Source organism: Myiozetetes cayanensis, unplaced genomic scaffold (assembly GCF_022539395.1).
Source record: "Myiozetetes cayanensis isolate MyiCay16 unplaced genomic scaffold, myiCay2020 scf19, whole genome shotgun sequence".
Classification (NCBI taxonomy): domain Eukaryota; kingdom Metazoa; phylum Chordata; class Aves; order Passeriformes; family Tyrannidae; genus Myiozetetes; species Myiozetetes cayanensis.
The window spans coordinates 11,474,581-11,501,227 of NW_026087400.1; the positions used below are offsets into that span (position 1 = coordinate 11,474,581).

At 42.9% G+C, this 26,647-nt stretch overlaps 1 protein-coding gene across 14 annotated transcripts in view; it reads right to left on the minus strand.

Annotated features, from left to right (window-relative positions):
- Positions 1-26,647, minus strand: part of PTPRT (protein tyrosine phosphatase receptor type T) — a 432,724-nt gene that overhangs the window by 51,577 nt on the left and 354,500 nt on the right. For 3 of the 14 annotated variants that reach the window (XM_050313539.1, XM_050313538.1, XM_050313543.1), the window contains 6 exons: positions 21,268-21,404; positions 16,553-16,617; positions 9,440-9,487; positions 7,069-7,217; positions 1,955-2,032; positions 1,711-1,746 (listed from right to left, as the gene is read on the minus strand). In XM_050313539.1, the coding sequence (XP_050169496.1) occupies positions 1,711-1,746; positions 1,955-2,032; positions 7,069-7,217; positions 9,440-9,487; positions 16,553-16,617; positions 21,268-21,404 (513 nt within the window). The remainder of the gene's footprint in view (positions 1-1,710; positions 1,747-1,954; positions 2,033-7,068; positions 7,218-9,439; positions 9,488-16,552; positions 16,618-21,267; positions 21,405-26,647) is intronic. The other 11 variants (XM_050313540.1, XM_050313548.1, XM_050313547.1 and 8 more) reach the window with 8 other exon arrangements.

Genomic DNA, 26,647 nt, shown 5'->3' on the forward strand with positions numbered 1-26,647 from the left:
ATCTTTCTGAGAAGCCAGAACACCAAGGTTTTAATTTGTCTTCAAGTCACAAGATGGAAATTTCTCCAGTGCCAAGGCATGTTTCACAGCCTGTTAAATTCAGGTGGAACTGGGGTGGTGACCAGTCAGTGTAATTCATGTCTTAAAAGTACTAAATACTTCACATCCCATGAGTAAAGCAGGGAAATCAATCCTTACTCAGATATAGTGGTTAGTAAAAGTTTGAAAGAGTTTTGAATACCTAAGTTAAATTCCTATTTCCTCTTCTTCCTCTCTAAAATTCGGGATTTTAAAGGTTTTGGGGGCTTTTTCTGGCTTTTGCTTTGCCATGAGAAGTACAGATTGAACCTGTTCATTGCTCTCTGAGCTTCAGAAGACAAACTGTGCTGTTCACACCACAATTCTGTCAGGACAGAGAGGGAAAACAGCTCCCCCAAACGATGGTCAGGTTTTCCCAGATGCTGAGTGCAAGACAAAGAAGTTTGGCATCTTTCAGCAAACTGCAGGTCAGGGCCCTGTTTCTGAGGTACAGCCTGGCTTTAGACTTTTTTATTGAGTCTCTGGGAAACGAGAACAAACCTTCTGGAAAATGGACTCCTTTCCCTGCCCACCTCATTCCAAGAGGCCTCATTTGTTGCTGTCAGCTTTTGACAGACACCAGGATGAATGTGTGTGTTGTGGCAGCCCCTCCAAGCCCCTGTGACCAGGCTGTCAGTCTGTAAGCCAAGGAACAGCCACTGGTTGTAATTCCATCCCGCTCTAGCTGTGGCCCTTCAGCGTGTTCTGAGTGATGTTCAAGGCAGTCACTGTAGATTACTGTATCTGGAAGGGAGCATTTACTGCAGATAATCCAAAATGACAGGTCTGATAAACACCACTGTTTAGATTCTGATCAACCACAAATCATCTTTCTGCTTCACAGCCGAGGAATTCATAAATCAGAGAATCAGAATGGTTTGGGGTGGAAAGGAACCTAAAGACCATCTAAGTTCCAGTCCTCTTCCACCAGCCCAGGTTGTTACAAGCCTCGTCCAGCCTGGCCTTGGACACTTCCAGGGATGGGGCAGCCACAGCTTCTCTGGGCAGCCTGTGCCAGGGCCTCCCCACCCTCACAGGGAAGAATTTCTTTTTTAATGTCCAATCTGAACCTGCTCTCTTTTCAGTTTAAAGCCATTCCTCCTTGTCCTGTCACTGCAGGCACTCCCTCATCCCAACTCCCTCTCCAGCTCTCTTGGAACCCCTTTAGGTGCTGGGAGGGGTTTTAAGGTCTCCCTGAAGCCTTCTCTGAACACCCCCAGCTCTTTCCAGCCTGTCTCCTTAAAAAAAGATCCCTTCCAAACCAAACAGTTCTGTGATTCTGTGGTGGCTGCACAGGTACAACCATCTCCATGAGTCAAAACAAGGCTGTGTGTGGGAATTCAGCCCAGAACCCAAATCCCACTCACAAAAAGAAACCCCAAATACTTGTTAGAACTCCTAAACCTTCATTTCTGAACTGTTCTCTCCTTTTTTAAAAACAACAACAAAAAAATATCAATTAATAACAATAATAAAACACAAATGAAACAAAAGCTTTCCAATTAACACACGAACACAGGATTAATTATGATCTTGGAACCCCAACACTTAGCAGTGCTCTCTCCAAGTTACTTTCAGGATACAAGGAGTGTGTTTGCTCTCCAGTGCCATACACCATACCTGTCTTCTTACCTAACAGCGTGGTCGATGGGACAGTGTCTGATGATACTTTGAGATGGAATTCCGTTCACCCACACGACACGGATCAATGGAAACCAACAGAAGATCAACGGGGGGAAAAAAGTTACAGAAAATGAAAACAAGGTTAGCTGTATCTCACACTCAGAAGCCTCAGTCTATAGGTCATATTGGGAAACATAAAAAAAAAAAAAAGCAAAGGAAATTTAGAAGTGAAAGAAAAGTCTGGCACTAGTACCTGAGTAGTAGGAATTCAACATAGATTTGCTCTGAAGGGTTTTGCTTTGGACAGAAAATGAACAAGGAGAGGGTGATGCTAGGTAGGAAAGACATAAGGAAAAGACTTTAGACATATATTAAGAGAGAGAGAGAGAACAGGGAGAATGTTCCTCAAAGAACACAGTAATATGGGATATATAAGGCTTATCAAAATGAATTATATTTTTCATCTCGACATGCATATTACATTTATTACATTGTCATCATGATGGATTTTCTTTAATATAACCACTCCACACCCCAAATATAGTATTATAGTTACTGTAAATCAATATGTTCCTACACAGGATACACATACAGCTACATTCACAGGTCTCTAGTCTAAATATCAATTTTTTTAACCAAAGAAGCAAACTTATGGTTTTATCTCTAGGAGAAATGTTATTAAAAATGACCCCCAAAATACAAACTACACAGAGTCAGTATTAACAGTAAAATAAACCACAAAACCACACAGGCAGGGGAGCAATTTTTTGGTTAAAACAGCACAAGATTACAAGGGACTTGTTCTTCAACCCAGGACTGTTCATAGCAAATCCTATAATCCTTTCCCCTGTGAGTTGGTTTTTTTCAGCAGGACAAGAATCCCTGCCTTTTCCCATTAAAGCAACAGATTTCTCAGGACAAGAATCCACAAATTTCTATATTAATGAAATCAAATATTTCCATATTAATCACACATTTTTGGAAAGGCTCAACATCTTCATGGTAGATTCTTGTCTTGATAGTAAATTTATGAGGTTGGTTTATACCTACAATAGCAAACATGTACATTCTTATGGTAATCCATCATTTTTGAAGGCATATCCTTTTCTTATCACTCTGCATTCACTCTCAGAGTTACAGGCATTTATTTATCTCCTCCTCAGAATGCTGGGAAACAAGCTAATACAAATCTCAGTACATCAGGAAGATGACAGCAGATAACACAGGAAAAACTATTCCACAGCCCAGTGGAAGTAGATAAAACTCAGTGTACATCAAAGTAATTTCAGAAGCAATTTTTGTATCTCTAGAGCAAACACTGCTTAAAAACTTTCAGTTATTCCATGGGGAAAACCAAACAAATCCCTGGTCTAGGGAGTTCCATAAAGTCAGCAGAATTACCTCCTGAGCAGTTTATAATCACCTAGCAAATGAACTTGCTCTCGCTCTGAATTCTCCCAGCATATTTTCAGACTTACACCACTTGAAAACACATTAAAACAACCAAATTTTTCACAGTTCAGTCTGCTGGAGCTCTGCCCCAGCTGCCCAAAGTCAGAAAGCTTCTCTCCTCTGGGGCCTCTTGCTCTGTGTTTGTCAGCCCTTCTCTTACCACACTCAGAACGTGGTCACTTTGGCAGATACATAAAATAAAGATCTAAACAGAGGAATTGGTTTGCCCAGCACCACAGAGCAAGTCAGTGGTCAGGGCTTGGAGCAGGACTGAAGGTTTTCTGGAATTTGGGAGTGTGAAGAACTCACAGGACTTTACTGCCTTTGCAGAACTGCTAAGGATAAATTACTGAGGCAGCTGAAGATAAACACCTCCCTTCAGTGAGTTTGATTAAAAATGTTACCAGCTGAGGTTTATGAAATGAACAAAAAACCTGAAAACCAAGCAAACAAACAAACCAACCCTAAAACAACTCCCCCTCCAAAAAAAATCCCACAAAGAAAACACAACAACTAAAGTTCCCAATACTTTGGAGAACTTATTCCCCAAATCAGTCAGGTAGTGGCTTGTATAATGAGATGTGTACACAGTCCTGCTTCCTAACCAGAGGTTCTTACAAGCACTCAGCTCTGTAATCAAAGGGAACACGTCCAGAGAGGATTTCACATCAGGGTAGAGATTAAGACTTCATTAAAAATTCTCTTTGTATTCCCTGGAGTGGCACGTGAGGCCACACAGATCCCTCTAGTCATGCAGAGTGGTGGAGGCTTCTTCCTATTCTGAAAATTACTCTTCTTTCATTTTTATAAGATTTCTTTTGTGCTAGAAAACCCCAGAAAAATTCCCTGCAAACCAGTGAAAGGGAATTTAGTATATTTTCCTTCTATGCCTTTGATGAAATGTGGGTTTATTTTTTAATTTAAGAACTTTTTTACTAAAGAAAACACCTCACGTTCATGACCCTGTAAGTCCTTGGACTGCATTTAGCAGGTGACCAGACTATGAATGAAAATTGTCTGTGGGGTAGGAGCAAGAACCAGATCTTGCTGTATTTGTCTTTTGTGACTCAGAGCAAATCTAAAGACCTGTGCACGTCACTCATCACGCACCATCGCTGCTGCTTCTGCCATCCCTGGCAAACTGCGCAGGATTCCTGCGTGGTGACAACCCCCTGCTCACCCTTCTGGTCACTGGAGATCCTGGGGGACAGTTTAGACCCACCTTGCCTCCAGTTTGCCATCTTATTTCATATCAACCCTGCACTGACCAATGTCTGCGTGTGACTGTGCTGCTTTGCAGGTGTTCCAGCACACTCCAACACCCAAGGACCTTCATCTACCTCACAGGGATTTAGGAGACATTTTTTTTTTAAAAAGCAAGATACTTGTGGAAATGAACAAGTATGATGAGCCTGCTTCACCTCCACATAATCTCTGAGTAAAACCAGACAAGCTGGAACAGCCACGGACTAATTTACGTTTCAGCAAACACCTTCTCTGATTCCATACGGTGTCAGAGACAGAGGCTGAGTCAAAAAACCTCCTTAATTTAGACCCCTGTATGCATCAATAAAAATCCTGCCTGGATAACAACTAACACTGCAGAATGGAAAGAGGGATGAGGGGCTTTGCTTCAGGCCAGGAAAGATAAATGCCCAATTTTCTACCACTTTCAGCGAGACCTGAGGTCTTGATGTCTCCTCAGAGAAGGAAGGGCTGAGGAGCAGAAGGGCAGCTGTTCATTTTTGATCTCCTTCATGATGTAGAGTACCAGGTAGCACCTTTGAGAGATGCTGGAGGTGACAGAGCAGTGAGACAGGGAAGCCACAGCATGAGAGTGGACAGGGCTCACTCAGGGAGAGCAGAAGTCCTCCTGCCACGGGAGCAGAGCCCTGGCCAAGCTGGAGGGACAATGGGAATAGAAAAGCTTCTATAGGGACTCACTGAATTTCTTCTGTCTGCAAAATTATCAAAATTATTGTGACAGAAAGTAAAAACTGGAGGGAAGGACACAAGCCCTGCAAGGACACATATTCTGGAGAGAAACCTGTCTGCAGATACCTGCAAATTCTATTTACCATTGGGAGGCAAAGAGACAATTTAAGAAGGACTTTGCTGCTTAAGACAGTTGATTTCACCAGCTAGGATGGATAAACCCCAGTAAAACTCTATTAGTTAGCAGGAAGGTTAAGAATTAATCTTATTATGTTATTCCAAAGTAGGCCTGTATAAAAACCCTCAAGTATTAAACTTTATTATGTAATTTTTTTTTCTTTTAAGAAGGGTTTTTACCCATAAAATTTCTGTATCAGCATGTGCACACTACTGCACAGAACTTACCTCCAACACCTCAGCATCCTGGACTTGACAGTCAAAAATTCAGAGAAATCATGAAGGTTTATGAATAATTCTTTCTCATGGATATAAAGATGGAAAAATCCAAAAAGAGTCAGCCCATGACTGACTCAGGCTGTGTTATAGGGGGAGACTGGTAAAATCTGCAGTGATGTCAAACAAGCAAAGGTCTAACTGATTTAAAAAAGAGAAAACCTGGAGGGATGCTTTCTCACCAAATTTGATACAGCATATATTGTATAGTTGCCATTTCAAGTAAATGACTCAGCTGTTTTAATTAGTCTATCAAAATACCAAGGGAAAGAAATGAGGTCACATTTCAAGCCTGTCTCTGGTTGGAAAAAGAATCCCCACACTCTTGAAAATCCAGATTCCGAAGGAAGTGTTAAACACTTCATTTTCCCTGGACATTTCAGCCAAGCTGCCTTGGCTGTTCTGGGGTGGTTGCTGCAGCACTGTCTGCTGCTATCCTGTCTCTCAAAGATATGAAACCCAGACAACTCTTGCTGCCTCCTCGGGAGACAGAGCTACTCAGAGCCTGAGAAAATTAGATCTTGACTGAAGTCAATTTAATATCAGAGAAAAGGGTCCCAAACACCTATTTATCCATCTCAGGGTGTGTTACCCAGAGTGGCAGCAGCAACACATGCAGATGGAATTTGACATGACCTACAGACAGAGGGAAAGGAAGAATTCACTCAGCCTGTCCCACTCAATCTGAGATTACAAGGAATTGGTGTCAGTGATGAAACACATTTTGTACCATGAGCACATCCATGTTAGTAATTAGGGAAAAAACCAGTTCACTGAAGATGCTTAATAAAGAGTTTTAGTACACACTTGAGTTTCAGAGCTGTTCCCTGTCCAAACTAGCAGGCTCAGTGTCAAAAGAAGGACTGACATGCCCAGAGTGTCTAAGTTCATATTTATTTAATATGAAAAAAGTTTACAAATCCACCATGCAATCCACCATGCACTCAGCCTGGATCTAGAGAGGCTAAGGGATGACTTTGTGCTGCTTTACCCACAAAACTCTTTGAGCTACAGAGGTCTGAGTGGTTTACAAGTGTTAACTAAGATCAGCTTTACTGAACTTGTGTGAAGAATAAAGTGAGGACACAGACAAAGGAGGAAATGCTGTCTTTCCATTCCAGTTCTCTAGCCAGGAGACCATGCCTTCTTTCATAACAATTTCATACAGAAAATGTTATTTCATCCTACAAGTCAGCTAAGTGATTTGATTTGACTCTCCTACTCACAAAGGAAAAGATATATCTAAGGAACAAATAAACATGTGCCTCTTTGACTGTCTGATGGAGTTATTAGAACAGACTATAAATTATTCTCAGTAGATTTAGAGCCAGCAGGAATGTTCTCCACCTGTCTAACAGTTAAAACAGGGGCAGTGTCAGAGACATTCCAGATTTCTGTGGAGCTTTTGCAACGATCTCTATCACTGCCATTCCTAACTCCTCAACACTGTGCCCATAGGAATAGGTCCTTTTAAGAACCCAGAGCTCTCCAAGGGGGTCATATCCATTGCAAGCAAGTTAAACTTACTGAATCCATTAACATCTTGGCAGCTGGAAGAAAAAGCTTCTTCATTGTGCACAGCACTGAGTTTGGTGGAGGTCTTGTCAGAAGTAGCCACGGGACCCATCTCCCTCTGTGTGCTGGTCTGAGTCTCCTTCTGCTTCTTGGCCAGCTTCCTTTGGGGTAGTTTGGAGAGGGGAGAAACCAAGGTCAGTTTTCCCTCGTTAAAAACGAAGCAATGACAAAATATTCTGAACAAACCACAGTTATCCCACTCAGTCAGACATGCAGGGCGTTTGACAAACTGCCCGAGAGGAGACCCCACAACTTCTTAATGTAACTGTTGTGGAGCACAACAAGCATCGTGCTGCCAGTCTTTGAGCTCAGCTGGCCCTCCCAGTCACTTATGTTGCACAAACCTGCATCACCCCAGCAGTGGGAGCGCTACCTCATCCTTGGAGAGGGTGGCAGAGGTGCAGCCCCTGGAGAGGGTGAAAACCACTCCAGGAAGAGCAGAGGGCTCGGGATGGGGGCAGTGATCAGCACCACTCACTCGGAGGTGATGGGACATCTGCATCCATCTCATGGGGTGTCTGCACCAGGGGGTTTCTTGGAGTGCTCCAGGGGACCTGTTCTCTGTGCCACCTGAGAGCTGGAGCAGAGTTTTGTCCTGTCCCCATCACGGCAATGAGGGCAGCGGCCTCCGAAATTCTGATACGTGCCCAAACTGCACTGAGGATCCACAGCCAGTGAGGGGTGGGGCAAATTAAAGGCTGAAGCTGTTTTAGAAATGCTCACGTATGCCTGTGCTCCAGGAAAAAAGGTATTTTTTTATTTTTGAGGAGACAGCAAAAACTTTGGCCAAAGCAGAAACGCCGCCTGCTCTGAAAACACGAACAGAGCTGAGAACGAAAGAGGCTCCTCTTTTGCAAACACAGCTAATAATAAGAAAATGGAGAGAAGCAGGAAAAGTGAGCTGCTAAGCTTCCACTGACATTTGACTGCCCTGTGCTTCATTTGTATCAGAGAGCAAAACCCTTTAAAAATGAATGTGTGACATTCTACAATCCACACCTTGAAAAAATATCACACAAATCCCTGGCACCAGCAAAGAGCTTTGCTTACACGACTTCCCTAGATAAGAAAATAAAACAAAATAAAAGGGAGAAAAACAGATTACTGTAAGAAGGAGCTTTAGATTTCTCTCTTTCCTCCGACTCAGAGTAGAAAAAAAAAAAAATCCTAATGACTAAATCGTTGTGCAAAGAGGTTTTTCTTCTCTAAAACTACAGGCTTATGGTAAGTGCTACCTGTCTTTTAAACTTAATTAGATTCTTAAAAAAGATACTCCTTGCAGCATAGTCTAACAGGCTTTATTTATCCACAGAACACGTCAGAGTGGCATTTCCAAGCAAGTTCAAGCACACAGCTGAGCCCCAGCCAGCCTTCAGGAGATGGGCAGCTTGGCCAGTTACACTCGTTTGCAATGAAGGGTCAAAGACATCTAAAACCTTTGCCTGTGTCTGGGGGAAAAAGACTTTTTGAAAGCAAGTGGATAATCCAGATCAGGAGAGCACAGATTTATGGAGAAAGCTCAAATGTTTGCTGCAAACTTTAGAACAAATACATCTGTTTGATCTGCTCCTCCAGCTGGGGTTCAGCCTTTTACAATTAGTGGCTCCAGTCCAAACCCAGAGCTGTTCAAATTGGGTCCGTAACCACAGGGGGCACGTTTAGATCTCCCCACACCCCTGTGGTGCACCCACTTCTGCAGCTGAAGATACAAAGGGAACAGTCCTCGAGTGATGAAGCAAAAAGCTGGTGCTTAATGATGTTAAAAGCTTTGCTTCCAGCGTTGGGCAATGTTAGCACAGAGCTGCAGCCATGGGAGCCCCTATTTTTTGTGCTGTGGTACCTGTGGTAACTACAATAGTCTTGAAGTGTATTAACTCTGCCATGTGGTTCCATAATCCTTCAGATTTGCTAATAGCACATGCCTGTGTGAATTCTTTTGGCAACAGGAATTAAAATCTCTCAGTGTGAAACACTAATCCAAAATGCAAAAGTCCTTAATAACAAGCACTCTGGACTGCTGGGGTGAGCCCCTACAGACAACCACTACTGATGTTTAAAAATGGTGAGTCAAAAAGGGCGACTTCCTTTTTAAATCCAAATGCAATTATTTGTGGCAATTATTATCTGTAAGTCCCCACGGCCTGGTTTTTTTTTTTTTTTCCAGAAATGCCAACAGGCTACAAAGAGCTGGAACTGGCAAACTTGTTTTCTCTTTGAGCAACAACATTTCTGCATGTCCTAGGCAGGAAAAAAATAACCCCAAACCCAAGCCCATTAGTCCCCAAAGGCCTGCTTACAACAGCCCTATGCAAAGGAGTTCTACCTGGTCCTGTAGAAGACAGAGAGGCCCCTAAAACATTGGCTTGAATGCCTAAAAAGAAAAGGTGACATGAGTTTAAAGGTCCCAACCTAACTCGCACACACAAACCAGCCGCCCCTGCGCAGGAGCTCACAGGGGGACCAGAGAACACAAAACGGGTCCTGCACCTGAAAACGCTACAGTTTGCTTTATCAGTTTCCACCTTTCTCCCTCTCTATTCCAAGAATGTAAAACTTCTCCATCTAAATTCAGAGGGAAAAGGAAGACAGATCTCTTTTGAGGATTTCAGAGCTAAGCTTGCCAGACACATCAAGGGGCTCTCGGTTTCTGAACGTGCCTTTTCCGCCGCCGTTCCGTGTCTGGATAGAGTGGCAGCACAGGACTAAGCCTATTTGGTCCTTGCCATCATTATAATTCATAGAAAGGATTAGAAAATCAAATGACTAGCACTTTCCAGAACGTTAGGGATGTGACTTAAACCCGCGGCTAGGTAGAGGTTTATTTCCCAGCGTGTCAAAAATGCCTTAGGAATTGGAAAAGCATTCATCTTAGAAGTGCTGTTTCCAAAAATAGAGATCTCTGTGAATCACCGACAAGCCACATCAGTGACAGGGCTCCTGCTCTCCCCACTGACCGGCCTCCCCTGAACACAGCCCTGCAACGCCCCCACGAAGCTGCTACAGGAGCATTAGTGTCAATCACGGGTGCCCAGAGTGTCCCCAGCACAGCCTGACACCAGGCACCGAGCAGACACTGCCCCACTCATGCATTATGCAGCTGAAAAGGGGAGGAAATAAAGGCCCAGGCAGGTGTTGGAAAGAAGAGTGCCACAATCAACACAGGGCGAAGAGACTGAAATGTCAGCACGGGAGACAGGTGATATTGATGGCTGGGCTACATTTAAGGGTAAGGGGAATGTGTGGAGAAGAAAACAGGAGTCTGTGGATGGTGTTTAGTGGGTTGCCCTTTGCAGGGCTTGTAAATGAAGAGATGATGTTTAGAAGCACTGCACACACATGGGGGGGATGAGACAGAAAGATGCTTGAAGTTGAGTAAAAAAAATGAAATCAGCTGTATAATCAGGCAGCTGGTGGTGACCCCACTAAAGCAAGGATAAAATCAGCAGTGAACCTCAACTTAGTGTGGGTTTTGGAAAAAAAAAATGATGCAGATTTGATTCAGTTAGTTTTTGAAACTTCTACTCCTATCAGAGACTAGACATAAAATCTGAAGCACTACATTAAAATTGCCAGAGTTCCACTTAAACACTCAAGGAATGTAAACTTGGTATTGAGCACAAACCATTTAATGCCATGGGCATTAATCAGAGAGCTCAAGCAATATTTTCTGTTGGAAGTATCTGCAGGATCAGATTCCTGTTTTGCAGAGGTTTGGATAAACGTCAGGGATTATTTTTTAAAACCAGCTTCAAACTCTTCTTTAACTTTTTCTATCAATTCTACATGAATGTTAAAGCTGTAACTGCCACTCCTCCAGAACTCTCATACGTTTACGTTGACAGATTTAATTTTAGATGTTTCCCAGGGATGGATTATATACACTCTAATGTAGATTTGCATGCACAGGTAATTTAGACATTAGGTATAGATCACGTAAGTTAAACGTGAAATTTCCTCCCACAGACACGAATTGCACATTGCCCTCGCTTTCAATAAGCAGTTTCAAAAAGCCACAAAATAAAATTCCTTTTGCAGAACTGTGCATAGTAAACTGCTCGGAGCACGCACGTTGTTTATGATGAAATCTGCAGCAATTTAAGGAAGGCTGTGATGAACCACACAAATACCAGGGAGCACTGGTTAAACACAAGATCTATTGAACGGGATCTCCATCCCCTAAACCTGCAGTAGATCACAAATTCAATTTGGAAGAGCAGTTTCATGCTGGTGTGAAAAACAAGGGAGGGATTGTACATGGCACTACAATCTGCAAGGCCTGGGTGATCCTTTTGCTGTGAGGGAGGATCAGAGAGGGCTCTGCTGCAATACTGCCCTGCAAGTAAGGCTTGAGCCAAAGGGACACTCACAAAGGAGGACAAGAAAGGTAAAGCTGGAAAACATGATCTACAAGCAAAGGCCAAAGGAAATATGGACCCTTAATCTAGAGAAAAGGAAATCAAATAGGGTTGAGAGGTCTTCAAACATATGAAAGGACACCCCAGGGGAGCTGTTCTCACTGTCTGCAGGGGTGAGGGAATAAGTAATAGAGCTCAGCTATGGAAAGGGCAGTTCATTTGAAACTTGGGGACAAATCCATGCAGGAAAAGCTGCCTGTCTCTCAAGTTGACAGGGCAGACAGGCTGTGAAATCTTGGTCACTAAAGATCTGTAAACAGAGCCAGTGGAATGAGAGTTCAGAGCCTTCTGTCACACCAATGCCCGGGCAATCTCCTCTGTGCTCTGATGGTCCTCCTCAAATCTGCACCTCATCACCTGCTCCCCCTGCACTGCCTGCAACCTCAGCAGGGCTGAGGAGCATTCCTGGCCTAAGGAAGGTTATGGCAGGAACACAGGGAGTAAAGGTGGAGTGAAGAGCAAGGACCATTGTTACTTACAGAGCAAACATCACTTGACAAGAGGAAGAGAAGTAATGCAGAGGTAAGTCAATATATGCTGTATTTTGTGCTCAGTGCATACAAACAGAGGGTCTTGAGAAATACGACCCAAGCTTGACCTGATCAAATTAATCACTTTTTCTGGGGACATTTACTTACAACCCTAGAAACTTGACACAAGTCAGAGCTATCCAATATATATAAGCCTGTGCTGGTACTGACAGCCACAAACCCTGCCCCCTGCAAAGTTTAGGCTTGCAATCACCACACAGACACGTTCTAAATAAAATCTCACCTACTTTCTGCATTTTCATTACTTTTTTTTTAATTTGCCTTCATTAGACTGGCATAGCCACTGATTAACAACTCTGTTTTTCCAGCATCTAATGAGAAAAGCATCTTACAAGAATGTTTCTTCTCAAAATCGTGATTTAGCAAGCTGACCTGTGCAGGCAGATCCCACCATCCATGGAAATATATGGAGATATTTCTGTATTAATGTGGTTGCACAGAGGTATGTCTATAAATAAAATAACGGGATTTTTTTTCTCTTCAAATGTCCCACAGACAGTGGAAATAAATTCAGCACAAACTCTGTTATTAAAAAAAAAAAGGCAAGTATAAATTTAGCTTAATGACCTTTTGACAATTTCTTCCAGATTAAACCGCCCAACAATTAAAACTGGTATGAAATTGCATACCAATTGAAGGGGCTTCCTATGTTGTAATAATGTCCACGGAGTTCTGGCCAGTTCAGGGGAAAAGGAAAACAACATCTTGGCCTCTGAGTGCCCTTCTCTTATAAATAACATTAAACTGAGTGCTTGTAACACATACATGAATCTCTATATTTCCAGAAACACTTCCCTGGTCTGATATCGCTCCTGATTAAATTTCATTCTGCAGCCATTACCCAGCCCAGGAGAAAGAAACAAAGCAAAACAAACAACCCACACAGAGAAAACATTTCCATTCCTTTTCCTGGTGAGGAAACAATAAAATCATGATATGAGTTGCTGCAGTTGAAAATCCTGTTGCAAACGAGGTGTTTGTCACTGAACACAAACCCTCCTGTAAAATGGATGAATTGCTGTCTGTGTTTTACAGCTTCAGCCAGGAAAAAAAAAAACCCAAAAGCTTTCAGACGTGGATGGGTTGATATCTTGCACTGACCATCACATTTAAGTGCAAAGGGACAGCCAGCAACTCTGTCCCAACCTTAGGCACCGTTTGTATTGGTGTAAATACAGAGGAACTCCTCTGAAAGGGCTCAGCCATCGCCCTGGGGACAGGGATGCATGGAGTGCACCAGGACAGGAACCCCGAATTCCACAGCTCCCTCCTGCCAGCACAAACACAAGTTCTGTCCCAGGATCTCAAATCATAAGGAACCAGCTTTTGATGGTGGGTAAATGAAGGACACTGCATGATGTCAATCCTGCATGATGAGTTACGAGTTGGGAATTGAGGCCTCCTGAGTTTGTATTTCCACTTAGAGCATATTAAAGACCTTTATGTCCTTCTCTTTCATCCTTTCCTACATGCTGTAGGAAGCTTTCAATCAAGTGTTGCTATACAAAAATCCCGTAACTATGTATACCAAAAATAACTAAAAGAGCTGCTCTTATAAATGAGTATTTTTGACTGCTTTCACCAGAGCTGAAGGTGCTCAACCATCCTACAGTATCAGATTTTAAGCCCTGGATTGCAGCAGAACACAAGACTGGCTAAGGCAGAACTCCAATTACCACAGTGCTATGGCCTGTCTCTGTAAAAACCAGTTACTTATAAGTCTCTGTGACTTTAACAGAATTATCACTAAGAACTGTTTAGAAGAGTTAAGGTTGGGGATTTTGACCTTCTTAACAAGAAGATTTCGGTTCCTAACAAGAAAAAATGCCAGTATAGCAGACGACAAAGAGTTGAGAGGAATAATCTGAAAGTAGACAAGAATTGCTCTAAGAAACACAACTTTGAAGTCCAGAAACTGAAACCAAAAATAAAGTGATGTAGTCCATATGGTCACATTTAAAGGTCTGCCAGCAGATCTAACTGAGAACCTGCTTTTCAGTGCTGGTAACTCATTCAACTGCATTTCGCCTCAGAACTAAAACATTCATACAAAGTCATAGCATGGAAACCAATTCTATTTAAAAAAATATATATACATATTGCTGCTCTTATTTTCACAACATTTCAAATAAACCTGAATCAAACCTCTGCTTATGGGAGGCTGTAGCAATTTCTATCAGCTTTGCTAAGAATTACACAGTCCTTAGCAGCTTCAGATTTTCGTCTGCAATCACTATGAACCACCCTATTTCATGTGGAACTTGAAACTCAATAAAACTTCATTGTTTACTCCTTCATGGGTTCTCCTGATTTCTTCCCTCACTACTGGAATATTCCTTGTGCCTTGACTGTTGCTCAGGAAGAAAAAAATACAACAAAGCTTGGTTTTGCCAGAGCAGGGAAAGGGGCAAATGTCAACGTGAAACCAAATGCTGACACACCCAGCCTGGTGATGGAAATGTTTGTTGTGTGATGGTTACTGACGTGCCACCTCTGCTATCATGATGCTCCAGACAGCAGAGCTCATGGATCCCTGTGGTTGCTCCAGCAGAGCAATCCTCAGCTGACTGTTTAAAACAATGTGGTGCCGCTGTAAAATGGGTCACACAGGGCTCAGAAGTTGATTCATCTTTTTAAATAAATAAATCTCAAAATATAGCAAAGGAGGGAACGTTCTGACCACATGGTGTCTGCTGGAAGAAGACAAAATTGTAATGGAAAACCTGGGACTGAATCTTTCAGGCAGTGGTGCTACTGGTTGCAAGAAAGCAGAGCAGTAAAATATGAGAAGTGTGCAGAAGGGAAGAGGTTGTACCAGGAAATTCAAGCAGCTAGCAGCACCTATGTGTTAAAAGCATCCCCTAGTTAGTTAAACTTCTCTTTAATCTGACTACTTAAGGTCAAATTCCATTCTTAGAGAAGCAGAGTGAGGTCCAGAGGAAATGGAGTTACTCTGCATTTACAGTGACACCACTGGGCAAAGTCAAGGCTCTTGTTGGTGTCCTGAGGCTCCTCTAGTGCTCCAGAGAGTGGGGAAGGTGCCTCTTTCAATAATTTTCTGGTAGGTCGTTGAAAAGTAAGATCCCTCTGACCGTGGTACATAGGGATCATCAGACCTAACTCCTGTCCCTCTGGTTTGGATGTGAAGCAACTCAAGTGAAGAACTCCAGTGGCAGCACATTAACACACTCATCTTGCTCAGCACCCTCCAGGTGTGTCCCCAGACCAAGACAAAGAGTAACTGTAGGAACAGGCAAAGGATGGGGTTGCTGGAGCAGCAGAGCAGGAGGAACTGGCAGGGCAGACAGGGCCCTTTTGACAACTTTGAGGATTTCAGAGCCCTGACAAGGCTGGCAGGTTGCTGCTCCCGGGAAAAGGTGGATGTCAGCGATTCAGCTGCTGCTTCTGAGAGATGGAGAGGGCAGAGCTGTTCCTCTCAGCAGTAACAGCTGCCTGTCCATCCCTCCCAACCCTCTGAGGGCAGCAAAGCATCCAGCTCAGTTCTCCAGGACTCTTTCCTCAGATCATTGATCTAATCCTCTCCTCCTCCTGATCCTCAGACAACTATTATCCCAGCAGAAACAGCTTGGCCCTGATTACTTTCCAGCCCCTCGGTCTTTAGACAACAGATGGCTCTGGAAACACCGATGTGTGAAGCATTTTCATGTGCCTTAACAACTGCCTTAATTATGCAGCATTGTCGTCAGGACTGGACAGGTGATTTGGATCTGAATATTTGAACCACTTCATAATCCAGCCATCTAAACCAACCCTGGGAACCTGGCAACTCCAGGAACAGGGATGTTTGCTGAGAACACATCCAGCTGTAGTTGTCAGAAATCCTACAATTTTTCAAAAGCTTAAATCCATGGCTTCCCAACAACATCTTTCAGGTGTGAATTTCCCTGAAGTCTGGCTATGTACAATGGAATATAAAGAAGGTGCACTTGGGACACTCTGTTATCTGTCCATGAGCATTTATAGAATCATGGAATCATTTATGTTGGAAAAGACCTCAAAGATCATCGAGTCCAACTGTTAACCCAGCACTGGCGGGTCCATCATTAAACCATGTCCCCAAGTGCCACGTCCACGTGTCTTTTAAATGTCCCCAGGAGGGTGACTCCAACACTGCCCTGGGCAGCCTGTGCCAGTGCTGGACAGCCCTTTTGGAGAAGAAATTGTTCCTAATATCCAACCTAAAGAAGAATATTCAATCTGAAGAGCTATAAACCATACCTGACATATGTGTGGACATTAATGTGTTTGCAGGCACAATTACAGGTGTAATGGGAGAACAGGGAGAACATTAACAGTGGGCAACTGAGAAAACTAAACACAAGCTGCTGGAAAGACAAGAATAAATGGAATGGTAAAAACAAACTGGTAAAAGAAAAGAATAACCACAAAGCACAGAACTACCACAGGGTGAGTATGCTCAAGAAACATCATCCCCAGCCAAGTACTTACAAGTAATAGGAGTAGGAATAGGCATTTCTTCTAAATATCGACGGCCAACCAGATGAACAAAATATCCAAAAGGAGAAAAAAAAAGAAAAGCACATGATTAGATTTATAAGAACTCTAGCATTCTTTTTCAATACACAGAAGTATTTGTGCTGGTTTTTTGTACTGAGCTACCATTTGCCTACATTTTTTTTTCAGGAGCTGTATAGGGTGGTGAGTAATAAACACTGAACTGGGGACGGGTTGTGTTTCACTTCTGCTACTGACTTGTGTCACCATGTATAAATCCCCTCACCTCTTTCTTCCCTCACTTTGCCACGGCAGTAACATGGATAATGAGACTTACTTTTGCCTGTTAAGTGCTTTGACATTTTTGAAATGGAAAGAAAGATGTCAGAGCTATTAATATAAATAACAATAAATAGGGAAGCGACAATGTGAGAACACCACAATTTCGGAATATTTAGACAATGAGCAAATTGTCTAATGATAAATCACGCTTCATCAAACTCTGAAATGCAAATAGTTCATTACCAATTCAAGCATCACTCCATATTTAGAGCTGAGCACTGGGGGTATGCACGAGCTTTCTGCGTCACTGTGATTAAGCATTCTCTACCAGAGTTTTTCAACAATTCTCTCCAGAACATTTTGATATGTGTTTGAGCAGCGCCACAAACCGAGCCCTGGCAGTCAGTTAGAACTTAAGAGGTGATGTTTTCTCTTTCATAATTGAAAAAGGGCTCCTAAAAGCTGGTTCACAGGCCAGGGTGTTACAGACCTACCGCCAGGCACAAGGAGTCTCAAAAGTGGCAGCAATGGTCAAGACAGGGGAAAACCAGCAAAACACAAACTTCAATCTACTGCACAACTTTAAATCCAACCCTTGAAGACTCTACAAACACCAGGAATTGCTTAGAAATACAGTTACAGGGTTCAAGTGTTCACCTTCATGGCTGCTCTGAACACAAACTCCATCAGCACGTGTGGGAACCAGACTCAGCACAGCCACTCTGTCCAAAGTCACCCTCTTTGCTGTGCACACACGGGGCACAGGACAGCTCATGAGGATTGAACTGAAGTGACTTGGTTTCCCTGGAGGTGGCCCTTGCTATAAACCTGACTTCTGTTACATTCCAAGCTATTGGAATGGCATGGATTCCAAGGTACACCTGAAGGTATTTTAACATAGTTCTATCATCTCGTGACACCCAGAAATCCCACGTGCCATAGAGTGCACCAAAAAGGTGCAGTGACTGCCACTGAGCTTCACTGGGAAATTCCAAGTCCCCAAACCAGAATTTGTAAAATGAGAGCCCAGAAAGCTGAACCTCCTACACCCCCAAAATCATTCCATTAAAGCAACCCCCCCGAGAGGTCAGGCCAGGTTTCACACAGCGCTATCCACTGCAATTGTTCCCTTCAGCATCTTGCTGTTCTTTCTGCTGCTCTCCTGTCTCGGCCAGGAGACATCTGTGATCACACCAGACCCTCAGCTCTCATTAAAAGCTGCACATCCCTCCAGGCTGCAGAGGAAAGCTCAGAAAGGTTTGCTCCATAAGGATAGAAAATAAAGGCAAACAAAAAGAGGGTTATGTTTAGGAATTGGACAGTCCATTTTGGCTCAAATTCTCCTGAAATATGCAGACTAAAATAAGGACTTCCTAAGGAATATTTCAAAGCTTACTGTGAAAACTGGTCTGAGTTATGGTTCAGTAAAATCATGACCTGGTCCTAGAATGTATGAAAATAACCCAAAACCCCCTGTCTGTGTCCCACCTTAAATATGGACACAGGAGGGACATGGGGCAACAAACATGCAAATACCCCTTTTGCTGATTCTATCCTACAGCTTGGGTATGTTCTGCCCAAGAGGCTTTGGGGTTTTATTTAATTAGTTTAAGGTAACAACCTAAATCCTAATCCAGAACAAGGAGCTGAATTTTCATAGAAGGAAATAATCCTAGACCCTACATAGCCCCAAATCTCCTTTTTTGCTATTGACAGCAGTTTAAAGAACTTATTTACAATGCACCCATGACAGGCTGTCTGATCCTATTTATTCAGCCTTACATTTAAGGGGTCAGTGGAGGCTTTGTCTGCTCAAACACACAAGCCTGAGAAGTGTCACATTCTTCACTCCAGGGACATGCAAGTCACGATCACACCGGAATTAAAACTGTCCAGATGAAATCACAACTGACCAAAATCAAATCCTTTTGGGGGGCAAAGTCAAAGGGTATTTTCTCCTGAGAAGAAGTTTACAAATGCCTTGCTTCAGTTTGTTTTTACTAACCAATCCTGTATTCTCTGTTACACAAATATATTTAACTAATATTAAGGACAAAGGAACAAGGTCCTTAGAGAAATGGAATTGTTTTGACACAACTAAAATGCAGAATTTCAAGATATGTATCTATTAATGAAAGAGTACTGCCTTCTACCAGTAAATTCACTCAAATGGGCACTGATCACCACCCATAAATTAACAGGCTAAATTATCATAGAATCATAGAATGGTTCAAGTTGGAAGGGACCTTAAAGATCATCTCATTTCAATCCCCTGCCATGGGCAGGGACACCTTCCACTAGCCCAGGTTGCTCCAAGCCCTGTCCAACCTGGCCTTGGACACTTCCAGGGATGGGGCAGCCACAGCTTCTCTGGGCAACCTGTGCCAGTGCTTCCCCATCCTCACAGGGAAGGATTTCTTCCTAATACCCAACATAAACTCACTTTCTTTCAGTTTGGAGCCATTCCCCTTGTCCTGTCACTACCTGTCCTTGTAAATAGTTTCTCTCCCTTATGTGGCAGCAATTTGTGTGTCAAACACATATGATGGTGATATTGTGATGTAACTCACGGAGCTACTGGGTTCCCAAAACCAAGAAAACAGATTTTGTAATGGATTTTGATTTTAGATACTGTAAGACAGTCATATTTAAACCATATATATATACACACACACAAGTTTTACACATACTCATACAGAATCTGTAGCAGACTTTAAGTGATCCCAGGTTTCAACTGAAACTTTTAGATAATAAACATGAAGTCAAACCCAAATTTTCCACTGTATAAACATTTCTGACTGGTTTAATTAAATTCACATATCTGACTAAACCCTATAAAACTTTGTCAGCCCCCAGAAATTTGTGAGTTGCAGGAATTTTTGCAATATGGTCTGCTGAAACTATGAGCAGTTGGACTTGCTCATGCCTGGCATCTGAAAGGTTCAAACCAGTGTGCTGCTGATTTGGTGTCTCACAAGAACAAAATGAAGCTTCTGACAATCCCAATGCTCATCTCAAACCAGAGTCTTCCTTTCCTTAGTGCTTCTGTCCTGTCTAATCCATCTCCCTCCCTTATTGTTTGCAGTGGTTGACACAATGCTTCACTGAGGAAATCCACCACTGTGCCTGTTCCCAATGAACTGCAGTGCCCTGCATCGTGAACAAATGTCACTGTGATATTTTCCAGCTCCATTTGAAGACAACATCCCAAGTTTACCTAATTAAATTATTTTTCTGCATTGTTGCCTTGTAAGACTACACAGCTTGTACAGAGAGGAATTGGTCTTAGCACACTGAGAAGGGAACTCTTTTAGAAGTGAGGTTAATGCAAAAGTGGAATGCAAGAGCTTAAGCTCCCAGTGCTTCTGTCTGCAAAACAGAAAGAGAACTTTGTTGTTAAACTCTTCTCTCAGAAGAGCACAAACTTTCAGCTCTGCACCTCCAAAAGTTCCAATCAATTTGCGATCCAAATCAGCTTCTCCTTTCATAAAAGTTGGTCCCAATCCACATTAGTTTACAAATTAAATGAGCCTGACAGGCTTAAGTTCATCTTCAGGGAACACTTGTCCATATGCAGCTCCAAGCCTCAACTGGACGTGACTGCTGGTGCCTGTCCAGGGGAGCCCCAGAACCTGTGGGCTCAGCAGGTCTGAGTGTGGTGCTGCAGGTTTGATACAACCTCCAAAACCCCCTCCTGCACTGTCAGAGCTTCTAAATGGGAAAAGATTTTCAAGTCAGTGAGCCAGTTATTTCTTAGTGTGGATTCCAGTGGGTAACCTTGCAAAGGACAGCAAACTGGCCAAGAGGAATACAGACTGCAGGGATTTTGCCTGTTTGCACTGGGGGCTGGAAACAACACAGGAAAATGTGATTTTTCAGCTCTAGAAATCACAAACAGAGAATTCAGATTTCTAATACACCCACTCACCTCCTTTCTTTTAATATTGAAGGAAGGTGGCTAAGTTTACAGAGCCTATGGCACAGTTCTGTCCATGGGGCATCACACCCAAATTCACCAAATATTGCTGCTTCAGGGACCAGGCCAGTTCCCCAGGAAAACGTGCACTGTCTCAGGGGCAGCTCAGGTCAGCACGAGCTCGGGAACTTCTCTATAGAGCAAGTGGGTCCTCAGTCTCCAACCTCTAGAACCTGCTCTGCATTGTGAGTATTTTTGGTTCTGGGTTTGTCTCTGTGATCTGTGAGATAACTTATGTTGGAACAGCCATGACAGCCAAAACATCAGGAGAATCAAGTGTTGGAAAACTGGTTGGGGTTTAACCTACTAAGTGTTAATGTTGCATAAAGAATTATTAACTGCTGCCTTCTGTAACACAAAAGGAATGTCTGATCTCCCTTTATTTACTCTTCTTTTCGAAACAACAACACTGTAGCCGAAAGGTCCAAGATGGAAGCAAAGCAGAAACTTACCTTCTCTTGATGGTAAGCATTGCTCCCAAGAGGATAATCACAAACATCAGGAGACCAGCTATAACTCCAGCCATTTTTACTGTGCTGTCAACTTGTTTTTCTGGTTCCACTGCATTGGAATTCTGGGTGGAAGCTCCTTAAAAGATGGAGGGAGCGGAAGGAGGAGATAAAAAAAAATAGTTTGTAGGGAAATTGTGCAATGATCCACTTTAAATATTCATTTGAAAGCCTAACAACGTATTTGCAATCAAATTGCAATAGGCAATTGTCCATCTAATCAAATCTGCCTTTAATGAGGGCTAATGACAGATAATTCAGAGCAGTAATCGGGTGTAAAATCCCAGTGTAATGCAAATGATTCTAATATTTTACTATATGATACTGTAATGGGGAATTTACTCTTCTGAAGCACTCAGCATACACCCAGAAACGAGAGAGTAGCAGCTGTAATTTTAGTCTCAAGTGTCTTAAGTGGAGGTGCAATCCTTACTCATCAAAATAATGAATGCAAAAGTTTGCAGTAATATACAATAACAATACCTGCAGACACTTTTTTCCCCCTCTAAAATCAGCACACATCTCTATATCTCCCTGTACTGGAGGCCCATTTTTTGGTGAACATAAAGTTACAATTCTACATGTAACAAGCATTAATCCCAACACACAGAGCACCCTCCACAGAATCCTAGAATAAACACAGAATCCTAGAATGGCTTGGGTGGGAAGGGACCTTCAAGATCATCTCATTCCAGTGCCCCTGCCATGGGCAGGGACACCTTCCACTAGCCCAGGTTGTTCAGAGCTCCATCCAACCTGGCCTTGGACGTTTTTAGGGATGAGGCAGTCACAGCTTCTCAGGGCAACCTGTGCCAGGGCCTGCCCACCCTCACACATCATCTCCAGGTGTGACTTCTCCTGCAGCCCAGGCAAGACAACATAATTTCTATTTTAATTCTTTGGGGTTTTTTAAGAGTAAAGGCTACACACCTAAAAATAAAACATAATTTAGGAACGTTCTTTGCACAGCATTTCCTCTTTTCCTGCCTCATTGTGATCCGATTTTGAGAGTCTTTTCTCCCTGCACTAAGAGCACCTTACAGAATGTTGCCCTCTCTCCTGTTGCTGCTTCCACAGTGCTCATTATACACCTTGGCCCTGCTGACTTCACTGCTTGCTGCACAGAATTTTTCCAGATATAGCTTAAGCCACCGAGCTTGATTTAGAAAGCCCCACAAGATTTGAGTCATGGCTACTCTAAAGACTAAATAAGCCTATCTTCATTATATTCCTGATATACTTAACTACTCCTAAAAATATCACCATTGCAGTGAAGGAAGTTAAATGAATTCATGTTACAGGAGATCACACTCTTATCTTGGGCTTCACCTTTGCTGGGGGAGTCAGCCAAGTCTGCCTCTACAGCTTAAATGCAGTAGGGAAAGGGCATCAAAGGTGAAAGCAGAGGGCTGACATCAGAAGACCATAATGGTTTGCTCTTTTAATAACTCTGTGTTGCTGACCTTCAGGAAAATCTGAATCCCTTTCTGTTCCTGAAGTTGTTGGGGGAGATAAAATTCAACCAAACTCATAGGTTGGTGAGACAGCACAAAGCCTCACTGGGTTATTCTATTGCCTGTTTGGCACACATCAAACTGCACAGGCTTTAAAAGATCTTTATTTGCAAGGATGAATCCCAGTGGTCACCATGATCAAATCAGGGGCGTTGGAGTGAGATGATCTTTAAGGTCCCTCCCACCCCAAACCATTCTATGATTCTATGGTATGATATAGATGATATAGATATAGAATATGATACAGAATCATAAAATACCAATATAGGGCTTTCTGGTATGTTCTGAATAGGGCCTTAGCAGATGGAATTCCAGGGATGAGGATCTTATCTTCAACAAACTGTTATTTTCTCCTCCCATAGTATCCTGAGGAGCACACACAGCACACTGACACCAGAAATGCAAAATTAAGAAAACTCACTGCATGTAGCAATAAAAGAATGATTCCCTTTCTCCTACAGCTAAGCTGGTAATCTGTTCTGCCAGAGCAAAACCCAATATTTACCAAGCAAAAAAATGCTGGCTCTTGGAAACACACATATAATTTTCAGCTTTTTGTCCCTGACAACTCTACTGCTCTGCTGCCTTCACCCATTTGCCCACTGAGTTAAGAGTTCACTGGTAACTTCTGTGCTCACATGTCTGAAATGCCCTAATGGGACTCCTGAGCAGGAAAAAAAATAACCTATCAGTTGCATATTACCATCTTTATTTGACAACATCTCTTACAGTCCTGGAGCAAACCTATCCAAGAGGTGAACTATACACCATCAGACAGGCAATCCTGACACCATCACACAACAAAGTCAACGATAAAGGTACAATTTTTCCCTGAAAATGGCTAAACCTCTATTCATTTGAAGTGAAAGTCAGAACTACTCCAAATTGTCCTTCACTTGAGTTGCAGTTACTCCTATGACCCTAAATAACAGGTGTTGGAGAATGGTTTTTCTACCACAAAGAGCAGTCAGACCCCCCTCATTTTTTAGCATCTGAATACCCCCGTGAAGTGTGAGCCACGTTAAATAAAGAACAAGGTTGTGCTGTCAACTCCATCCTCTAATCCCCTTGATTGGTTTGATTTTGCCAGGCTGTTGCTTGTTACTACAGGCAATGTGTGGTCAGTGTATTTTTATCTGGTATTTCTCATCCCACTGTAGGCTCCTGCAGTCCTGGAAGGAGGATAAAGGCTCATTATCCGTCCTGACACCTCCACACTGCGGTGACTGATTCACTCGAATCTTCTGTGCAGCTCTTTCTATCTGTCTTGGCAAAGGCCAACAATTCCTTTAGGCTACTAGTCCAACCATTTGTAAGTTGTCTCAGCTAATAGTGCCTAGGAATTGAAGATATGACAGTGTCAGCAAATTGCTGGGTCTGGGATCCTTAAAGCCTTGCAATGAAACTACTGCAAAAGCCCATTGTTTTCCTGCAGTTCTGGGATATTTTCCTTGCAGATGCCTCAGTCTCCCCTGGCTGCTCGTACTCCCACCACCAGCTGGAGATAAGAACATTTCTATCCTGGCAGGAGGACATCTGTGAGCTGTTCCTGTCCTTGCAGAAGATGACTTCTGCTGCTCCTGACAGAAATGCTGCTTCAGAATTCAGTTTTCTTTCTCTCCTTTGTGGAGATGCAGGATCTGAAATCCTCTGAGCACAGCAGCCCATAAACACTGCCCAGATGGCAAATTCACACAAATATCTTTTAAATACACTTGGAAGGCTCTGCACTGCTGTACTTGAGGGGCCACCCTCTTCTTTATGAAAAACAATGTTTATATACTGCCGACATTAAAACAAGGAAAATAAACAATAACCATATTTTCTAGTCGCTACTTCCACCACATCTCCTGGAATAAATTGTTCCTTCTAACAGATGCTGGATACTGGAATAATAGGATACAGAACAGGTCAGCACTGTTATTAGTGTGTGTATTTCAGTGGCACCCAGAGCCCCCACTGAGGTCAGGACCCCATTACACTCCACCAACACGAAGTAGGACAATTTTCTGCCCTAAGCTTGCTTTCTTAATAAGGAAGGCAAATAATAGAAGACAGTGCCAGAGAAGTGAAGACTGCAGGTCCCCTGACTCCCTATCTGTGCTTATCTACTACACCAGGCTACTACTTCCAGAGATACACATTTCTGTACTGTACAAAATGCACCATCCCAGAAGCCTGGCCAGCAGCACCAATCTGACTTTTCCAGGCATCAGCATTCACCCAGCTCTCCATTTGTCACTCAGAGCTATTTCAACGTTTTAGTCCTTTCCTACCAATCCAATTTACTTTGTCTCTTCAAAGTTCCCAGATCCAGCATCCTGCAGTGAGACAGAAGGTGTTACAAGAAGCACATTTTTGGGAGAGGCTGTTCTGGTGATGCTGCAGAGAAGCAAAGAGGGCAGAGCAGGGGGAAATGGTTTATTTCCCAGAGTCATCCAGCTCATCAGCCCAGGAGAAGTCAGGTTTATGGATCATCAAGCACTGATGGTTTAATTAAGGTTTTGATTAAGGTCTAATCTGGCCTTTCTGCTTTGGATTCACAGAATCACAGAATCATAAAATATGCTGAGATGGAAGGGACCCATCAGGATCATCAAGTCCAACTACTGGTCTTGCACAGGACACCCCAAGAATCCCATCATGTGCATGAGGGCATTGTCCAAACCCTCCTGGAGCTCTGGCAGCCTTGGTGCTGTGACCACTGCCCTGGGGAGCCTGTTCAGTGCCAACCACCCTCTGGGGGAAAAACAGCTGAGAGAAAGACACCTCGGCAATCTCTCTCCCAGCAATTTATGCATGGATATGTTATTTGAAAATAAGCCACCAGATATAAAGCAACCGTCTCTGTGGAGGTGGCACTCTGAAAAACACCCATGAAAGAATGATTATTGAGTGCACGTAGCTAAGCAGGACTGATAATACAAGTTTCTCCTGTAAAACCTATTTCACAAACTGCAATTTCAAACCTCCTTTAAGCAGCAATTACAGAAATGCATTTAGAAAAATGTAAGTGTTGGGAAAAAGGACTCAAAAGAGCCATAAGCAGGAGGAAAAGTCAGGAATTTGTGTAAGATTTCCAGGTGGTGAGGCAGAGAACGAGGTCCTGTGATGGAGGTGGTGCCACAGTCACTGGTAGCTGTGGCTGTGGGCAGGAGAGAGGAGCATCCCAAAGCAGAACAGGAGAAGAAAAAGCAAATAAAATGGCTCTAAGGACAGAAGGGTCAAGAAAAGGGCAGTGCAAGTATACAGGAGAGAGGGACAAAGTGAGAGATGCAACACAAGCATTGGTTCAGCCTCCAGGTCCAGGAAAGACCCAGCAAGGGGACAAGTCTGGCACAGGTGAGGTTTGGTTTCAGATTTGTGACACCTAAGAACACAGCCTTTTCAGACAGAAACCCACTCGTGGAACAAAAACCAATCACAAAAAAAATTACTTCAAAGCATTATTTAACCCAGAAAAATTAATGAAAAATATTGGGTTCACAGTCATTAAAATGAACTGTTCAATCAGAATGATTTCTTTGCAGCACATAATGGCCAGGCTGCACACTGAATGTAAAATCTCCTAATAGACCTAGAGGCTTATATTCAAAAGACAGCTATTCTCAAATCACTTGTAAACACGATTTCCTTTATTTATTTTTTTATGGTGCTTTCTGTGTGAGCGGCCTACAAATGATTCCAGCATCTCTGCTCGTAGAAATGTTTCTCCTCGTGTTTTCAGAGCCTGATAATATCTATACCTGTGGAGCACAGCCTGACAAGCAGACACCAGGCCAGACAGGTACCTCCAAGAATGATAACA